Genomic DNA, 8,325 nt, shown 5'->3' with positions numbered 1-8,325 from the left:
ACCTCTTTCAAATATAGATTATGAGCCGTATTTAAGCAAAATTATGTTTTTCTTAAATTAACCTAAAGGGAAATAAACGTGAGATTATCTTAAAATAAGTGTGTTAATTACGATGAATGTCCTTGTCTATTTACTGCGTAAATGTCTAGCCGGTTGTTACCTTTCAATTTTCAAATCTCTTTCCGTTACTTTCACTTTCACTTTTGTCTGAGAGGACATAGACTGTCTATACTGCTTTGTTTACGGGTGTCCATGACGATTATGACGACATAGATTACACATGTGTAGTCCCACAGCTCTGGTAGGTTTTAAAGTAGAATGAAGAATGTTTTCAAGTATTCGCCTTCAATTAATCTATTAAGAAAGGAAATAAAAAACATAATTTAATCAGCTTAGCTGTGTGAACAGTAAGTATGGCTCAATAATATGTGTCTTATGTAAAAACAAGTTAATAAAAAGTCTAGTGACAATTTAAGCGCAATTTCCTTATGTTATCTAAAAATAGATGTGGTGCGTTCAAGCTAGGAGAACGATCGGTTTTTAGGTGTTTATGTAATTTTTTTAAAAAATTGTGTGACCGAACGAAAGGATATTTTTGAAAACTTTCTTCGGCAATATTGTTCTAAATTATGGCCGAAATCGATTGGTAAATGTTTCAAGTCGCTAAGTGGTCTGGTTGCCGAGATACGGGCCAAAAACTGCATTTTTTCGAGGTTTTTTGGCTTTTCCGGGAAATCCAGGAAGGAATTCCGGGAATTGTTTAGCCCACAATCATCCTTGGAACTTGCTTAACATATTTGATTTTGGAACTAGTCCTTGATATTGCTTCGTTGAGGAGGAGATACGACTTAAAGCTGCGGACATCCATCCATCCATTCCCAGAAATGACGAGTTAATAATCGCAATTCTCCAGAATGGAAATTGCGCTAAAAACATATTCCTTTAGTGACAGAATACTGTATTCGAACTTGATAATTGTATCATGTTTAAATTTGTGAATAACTTAAAAGCAAATACAAATTAAGCAGCAAAGTTGGAAACAGCAGCACAAATTAGATATAAATAAAGCACGCTTTGTATGTCAATATTAGACACACATCAACTAATACGGTATATTCATATATATATATATATATATATATATATATATATATATATATATATATATATATATATATATATATATATATATATATATATATATATATATATATATATATATATATATATATATAATACGTATGTAAAATTTTAGAAATGTTACACATTTCTTATTATAAAAGTAATGTTTTGTTTAGTAATAAGAGCATTTATTTAAAAATGCAACTTGAATGTTTACAGATTTGGACATATGGATCTATATGTGAGAGAGTATTCTATATATGAAGAGGATAATTCAGTTTATTTCTCAGAAGACTATGATGATCTTGTCGAAATAGATGTCGATCACGCTACAGTCAAAAAAGTTTATGAAGCTGCGCTGTCGGGCTTGGCGATCGATGATAAGGAAATCAATTACAGAAATGACAGTGGGCTAACAGCACTTATGATAGCCATAAAAAGGAAAAATCTCCGGGCTCAGAAAGTTCTAATACAAGCAGGTGCCGATCTTAACATTAGTCGATCAAATCGATCTTTCTACACAGCATTGTCCCTTGCCGTCGATCGGGGGCTTAGTACCACAGTAAAAGAGTTACTTCGGCGTGGGCCTTTTCTTTCTTGTATAAATGGGATTAAAGCCCTAGAAATAGCAAGAGCTAAGGGCCTGTTATGCTACGTTGTGGAAGGTGAAAATTATCAAATCGCTCAAAATAAACAGAAAGAGATGAATGGCCGTACGGGGGTATATCGTGCTGTTAAAGAAAACCGCTTAGATTTAGTGAGAGATCTCATTAAAGCTGGGAGTTATATAACACTGATGCATAAATCAACATACACCAATTCACATAACAATAAATATGTATTGCAGCATTTGATAGAGGAAGGAGTTAATGTAAACATGGTTTTTAAGGAAGACAAAACGCCACTGATACTAGCTATATATTATAAAAGTTTAATATGTGTAGATATTCTACTTCAAGCAAAAGCCAATGTCAATTTTGTTAGGAAAAACAAGCTGACACCGTTACATATGGCCGCGGAGTACGTTCAAGAGGAAATTGTCAAAAAGTTGATAGAAGCTGGTGCTGACGTCAATGCAGAAACAAGTAATGGCGAAACACCCCTACATTTTGCTGTTAGATTTGTGGTGAACAAATCAACTAAATTTAAAGTTGAAAAAAGTATGCCAGCTAACAGCGGTTGTGTAGATAACGACAAACTATTTCAAACGATAAGCTGTCTTCTGCAAGCCGGTGCGAAAGTTAATGTGCCGAACATATTTGGACTTTTACCAATTGTGGATATTATGAAGTTTGGAAGTCTAGAACTTCTGAAACTACTTATAGACCATGGCGCTGATGTAAATGCTCTCGATACAGAGAAGAATCCAGTCTTATCGTTAGCTTTAAACAACAAGAGTAAAGAGATCGCAAGTCTTCTAGTGCAGAAAGGTGCAGACGTTAATGTTAGCTCCAACGATCATGTGCCGTGTTTGTTAGAGGCAATAAAGCTAGGGGATGTTGAAATAATTAAAAGCATTACGCAGAAAGGAGCGGACTTAAAACAAACAGATGCCGACGGCAATACATGTCTGCATATTGCCGTCTACATTGCACAAGATCAGGGTGCTGCTCAGAGTCCACTTCCGATATCTTCACTTTTTCAAGATAGACAGTCTACTGTGTCTTTACAAAACCACCAGTATATTATGAAACATATGAATGATAGACTAAGCACTGAAGTTTTACAGCTTCTTTTAGATAACAAAGCTGATGTAAATCTCGCAAACAACAAGGGAAGAACTGTTTTACATTACTGTGTTAAAACTAGACGTCTCGAACAGGTAAAATTGTTGCTTGAAGCTGGAGCTGATGTTAACATACAGAACTCGGATCATAAAACGCCCGTACATATAGCAGCCCACTTGTTTTGTTGTACAGACACACAGACCGACTTAAACATCTCAGTGGAGGCGGAAATTTTACAAGCACTCCTTGTTCCTGCAGCTAAAGTTAACATTGCAGACAAATCTGGTAACACAGTTCTACATTATGTAGTTCTGCAAGAAAATTTAGATATCGTTCACAGATTACTTGATGCCGGTGCTGATGTAAGAATGCGGAATAATTTCGGCGAAACAGTTTTGCATTTTACAGCAAGATATCAGTGTAATAAAATTATGACTATTATTTTGAATATGCCACACATATCAGATGTAATTGATGTTAAAGATGGGCGATTAGAATCACTGCCATCCAAACGTCGTAAGTTAAATTCTTACCGACAAAGTAATATACATATTTTGGATACCAACTTTACTTCTGTGGAAGATTACTTAATCCAAAGTACTGGCAAAACGGCTTTAATGCTTGCATTAGAGAATGGACGTGAAGATATGGCTTTCAAATTGTTGTCCTGTGGTGCTAGTGTCGATGTAAACAATGATAATGGATACACTGCTTTACACTTCGCAGTATTTAAATCTAGCATTGAAATAGTGCGGCATTTAATACAAGCTGGATGTAATGTTAATGATCAGAGTCACGATGGAGACACGCCCTTAATGTTAGCCAGAAATAAAGACATTCTAAACATTTTGATAGATGCAGGCGCGGAAATAAATTCGAAAAACCATTGTGGCATAAAAGCCTTACATACAGCTATATGTAGAGGAGATGTAGAATCTGTTGATATTTTAATTAGTAAAGGATCAGTAATAAACGAAGCTACTCCTGAACTGTTGCCGCCGTTAACTCTCGCAGCATGTCTTAAAGAAATAAAGATTATTAAACGTTTATTAAAAGCTGGAGCCGATGTCAATAAATTATCATCTACAGGAATCTCACCTGTAATGGCCGCGTCAACTAATGTTACAGATATTGAAATGGCATCTGGTATACGAGTTAATTCTTCGGTATTTGAAATCCTCTATAATTATGGCGCTAATTTCAATCTAACCGACAATAAAGGTCAGACAGCGCTAATTTATCTAATTAAACATGAAATTTTTCTAGAAAAGTTCCTAAAATACTTCATATGGTATGGTGCCGACCTTGAAATTAATGACCGAGATGAAAGGTCAGCTTTAACCCACTGCGTATTGCAAGAGTGCGATTACCAGAGGGTTACCTATTCAGAAATGTTGCTTCAAGCAGGAGTGAATCCGTTGGTAGGTGTAAATTATCGGCATTTGCTCTCTAAACATGAACTAGGGGGCGTAAAACAACAGGTTTGGCTTTTGAAGGCAGAGGAGTATAGGCCAACATATGAAATTATTATCCGGTTTGGTCATTTCAATTTTCTTCGTATGTTGATATACAACGGAGTAGTATTAAAACCGTCTTCGCCGAATCAAAACACGCCTAAGTTAACTGCCCTAATGTTATCTATTCATCTTGAAAAAGTGGACTTATTGAAGTTTCTTATAGCTACATCATATATGACCCTCGATGATTTGAAAAATTTGAGTGAGTTGAGCAAAATCAATTTGAAGGACCGCCGCTTTGGCACCAATAATCAATGGCCGTTGAATGCTGACATTTTTAAAATTGTCAAATCAGCTATGTCTCAACCCTGGTCACTGTTCAAACTTGCTTTAATAACATTTTCAACAACGTTGGGAGAAAGTCCAGATCGAAATGAAAGACTCTCACAGATACATTTACCGCCTAAACTCAAAAGTATTTTGACGTTCCAAACTCCAATAGCAAAACTCCCTGTCAGTGAATGGTCGAAAATATCACTGTTTTGACACGGTTGTTTTTTAACCTGTGCCATAACCCTACACAATGATCTTCTCTTTAGTGTAGTTGAATAGTAAACATGCTAGGATCGTAATGCTAGATACTTTTCTACTATGCTATTGCCACTGTGTTGAATGGCTACGCTGTAAACTTTTCATACTTCATTTTTTTTTTACTTATAGGCCTACTTGTAACATATGTTTTTATCACAAATACTAATTGATAGCCCCATTAACCGTTAAGCTTTTCAAATTATTTTTGTTAGCAGGATCAATCATAAAGATATATTTGAAACATTGTTGATAAGATGTAGTTTTTGACTGTTTTTTTTTAAATAATCAATTCATTTATTACATATTTGCTGTGTTTATTATTTTTATGGTAGAAAACTGTTTAACCCTTTCAGGGCCACATGGATTGCAGGCATAATTTCAAATATCTGGGAACACATTTAGTAGTAAAATGACACGTAGATTTTTTAAAAAAATGTTAACGGTTTTCCAATATCTTAAATACTTTTTGAGATACAGCATGGGACATATATGGGCGTCAGGGGAAAATTATCGAACATAGGTTGCTTTGTGAGTTGTCAATAAGTTTATTCTAAAGGGGTCTCCCATAAATGACGTCACGGTTTTTTTTGACGTTTTACCTCCCCCTTCCTCCCCTCCGTCACACGTCGTCACAAAAAGACAGACATCCCCCCTAAAATGACGTCACACCTCAGTCTACAACCCCCCTCAAAATTGCAGTTGAATTTCTCTTAAAACATCGATATTTTTCCAAAATCTTGTCTGAACTCTGTCAAAATAGAATATTTTTATAAATTCCTATTAAAACAGTTTTCTAAAACGCGAAATAACGTCTAAAATTCGTTTTCTAACATTGCTTTTTTATAATGCAAAAGTGTGACGTCCCACGATCTGAACCCCCTCCCCCTCATCACACACCGTCACGAAAATACGGACCCCCCCTCCCCCCCCCCAGATGTTCTATAATATACACGAACATGGCAGATATAATACATATTGTCCGCTCTGTTCTCAATCTTTTCTTTTGCACATTGTGCATAACATCCTGCGTTTTTCTTCCTTTGATTTATCAAATTCTGGTCGGGTTGAAGTGAAATAAATTCTTGCCTCTACGACCAGGTCTTAAGGCGATATTTCTTTGATGTAATCTTTAAATGTGAGCTCTCGCTACCATTTGCCTTTATTCAAGTTTGGTTTTGCATTGTAGCCAGCGTTCAATTCTTGTCACATGTAGGTATAAATGGCTTTCTGACTTCAAATGTTTATCTTGGCATCACATTATCAATGTATGAAACATGGATATTAGGTTCAGTGGACCAGTGGTCTTCAAAGTTTAGAATTACATGGTATCCCATCACAAGTTTCATTCTCAGAATGTATAGATGTCTTGCGAATGATTTTGAAAAAGAATCCCTTACTGTGGCATGAACAGTATACTATGATCGATAATCAGAGTTACCAAACACTCAAAATAACAAAGCTTTAATTGCCTAAAAACATTGGGATCTTCAATTCAATCAAGATCTATTGTCAATTTTCAATAACCATAGTCAATAACTTTTATTTGAAACTGTTTTTTCAGAAGCCTCTAGTTGAAATAAATATCTTGCTCCAGTCTCCTTTTTCGGTTATCACAACGACGTTTGGTTGTTCATGTTTTGGGCAAGACTAGTTCTATTGATGGAAATGATAGGTCAGCTTCGGGTCAAGGACATTATCACCCTGTCAAATTCCCCCCCCCCCTCCCCACCGCCGATGCTGAAGAACCCTGATCTTAACCCCAAACTTCGAGCAAAAAACCTAAAACAACCCTAACAAAAAAAAAACTAACTCAGCTATAAACCTACATTTAACCCTAAAACTAGCCCTAAACTAGCACTAGTCCTAATTTATCAATAACTGGACGAGAGGTTATTGTTGATATAATTTGTCTTTACAAACAATAAAAAGAGCTTATTCTATATCATACGTAGAATTTTACTGCGACAAGCAAAACTAGTGATCCTATTCCAAGAAAAAATTTACTCGTTATAGTCCCCAAAAAATTCCAGTATAATATCAATATCATTAAAAATTAAATTTATTCTATTGGAAACACACCAACAGGCATACCAAAATGTGTTAAGTGATAAATAGCAAAAATACCTTAGCTATTATCTGCCCCCCACCATCCCCCCTCCGAACTACCCTCGATGTAAATGTATCAACGCTGAAACTATGACAGTTTTCGCTCACCTCTCTTTTTTAACAAACGTACACAATTAAATTATCAAACAGAACTTCTTACCTACACATAGTTTCAAATCGTTTAAAAACTAAATTTCTGCCCCTAATAGCCGTCACTAATTCGACCCGACTCTACGATTGTAAACATTCATCGTGAAGCACAGCTCACCATACTAGAGGGGGTAGGGGGTGATGGCAATATGGTCTGTTTCGCATGCCTGGAGAGCCGGGGTGGGGGCGGGAGGAGGGTTAGATGTTCGGCTTGCGTCGTCTTGTCTATGAAGAGAATTATATTTACGAGCTGACCCGCGCCGTAATCATACGCCGCTATTTAGGTGTTTTATTTTCTTCTTTTTAGTAGTACGTAAATCTATAATATAACGCTGCTGGTAGTGTGTCAGTCCTTCCTTCCGTCATCGCTATAGCTTTTGGAACCATAAAAGTAAACATTCGCACCATGCTGTGCTTTTCAGTGCACCGCAGTGTCTTATTATAAGTATTAGAGTAGGGTTTGTTTATATAGCGGCATAGAGCTATTTTATAATTGCCACTGTGTTTACTCTTTTGCATAACTTAAAGAAAATATTAAATACACGCACATTGCTAAAACATATTAAAAGGATCAATGTCAAATATCATTTTCGTTTATATTCCTAGAAAAAGTGGATACATTTTAATAACATAATAACAGTACGGTAGAAAAATCAAATTAATTTAACTCTTTTCTAATTTTGACAAAGGAGGTAATTTAAAAATACATTTAAACTCACGCTAATAAAAAATGTGAATGCAAATATACGTTCGTCATAGAAGGAATTAGTGTTGCAATAATATAATTAGCAAAATGTGAATGCAAATTATTCGGATGTGTAAGAGGAAATTATTGTTAGAAAATTATAATTGGCATGGATTGATAAAAGGCAATCTTTTATTTATTTTATTCACTGAATGTAGGCCCTACTGTTTATTACTTATAATTTTTAATCAACTATTCAGCACTATTATAGACGCGTCATCACGTTCATTAGGTGCGCAATGGTTTTAGTTATGAAACTCTATGGTAAATTTTAAAAATTTAAAGTACTGGGAAAAAAATGCGTGAATGGATAAAGTGAAATATTGTATATATTATAGATACTGCCTATTATTTATACTGTCGGGTTTTATCGGAGAGGCGTAGCGAGGGGGGGGGGGGCATATGTCCCCGGGTGCCGACCTTAGGG

The 8,325-nt window shown here is 35.6% G+C and overlaps 2 protein-coding genes across 2 annotated transcripts; both read left to right on the top strand.

Moving 5' to 3' along the window:
• The first annotated feature begins 303 nt into the window (after positions 1–303).
• On the top strand, positions 304–2,367 carry LOC131935656 (ankyrin-3-like). The gene is made up of 3 exons (XM_059292175.1): positions 304–407; positions 1,342–2,248; positions 2,338–2,367. The coding sequence occupies exons 2-3, from the start codon at positions 1,352–1,354 to the stop codon at positions 2,365–2,367; spliced, it is 927 nt and encodes a 308-aa protein (XP_059148158.1). The 5' UTR covers positions 304–407; positions 1,342–1,351.
• Positions 2,337–5,145, top strand: LOC131935675 (putative ankyrin repeat protein RF_0381). Its single transcript, XM_059292193.1, has one exon. The coding sequence runs from the start codon at positions 2,408–2,410 to the stop codon at positions 4,850–4,852; it is 2,445 nt and encodes an 814-aa protein (XP_059148176.1). The 5' UTR covers positions 2,337–2,407; the 3' UTR covers positions 4,853–5,145.
• Positions 5,146–8,325: the final 3,180 nt, after the last annotated feature.

The sequence above is a fragment of the Physella acuta genome, unplaced genomic scaffold (assembly GCF_028476545.2).
Source record: "Physella acuta isolate Inbredline_101_S28 unplaced genomic scaffold, ASM2847654v3 ptg000151l, whole genome shotgun sequence".
In the NCBI taxonomy this organism is placed as follows: domain Eukaryota; kingdom Metazoa; phylum Mollusca; class Gastropoda; family Physidae; genus Physella; species Physella acuta.
The sequence above is the reverse complement of the archived record's forward strand: the minus strand, read 5'-3'. Positions and strand labels throughout refer to the sequence as shown.

What these genes read in the sequence shown, in the direction of transcription:
- LOC131935656 (XM_059292175.1), top strand. Translation starts at nt 1,352, where the DNA reads ATGGATCTATATGTGAGAGAGTATTCTATATATGAAGAGGATAATTCA. An exon ending in ATTTTGCTGTTAGATTTGTG is followed by an intron (nt 2,249 to 2,337) that starts GTGAACAAATCA and finishes TCAAACGATAAG; the next exon opens with CTGTCTTCTGCAAGCCGGTG.
- LOC131935675 (XM_059292193.1), top strand. Translation starts at nt 2,408, where the DNA reads ATGAAGTTTGGAAGTCTAGAACTTCTGAAACTACTTATAGACCATGGC.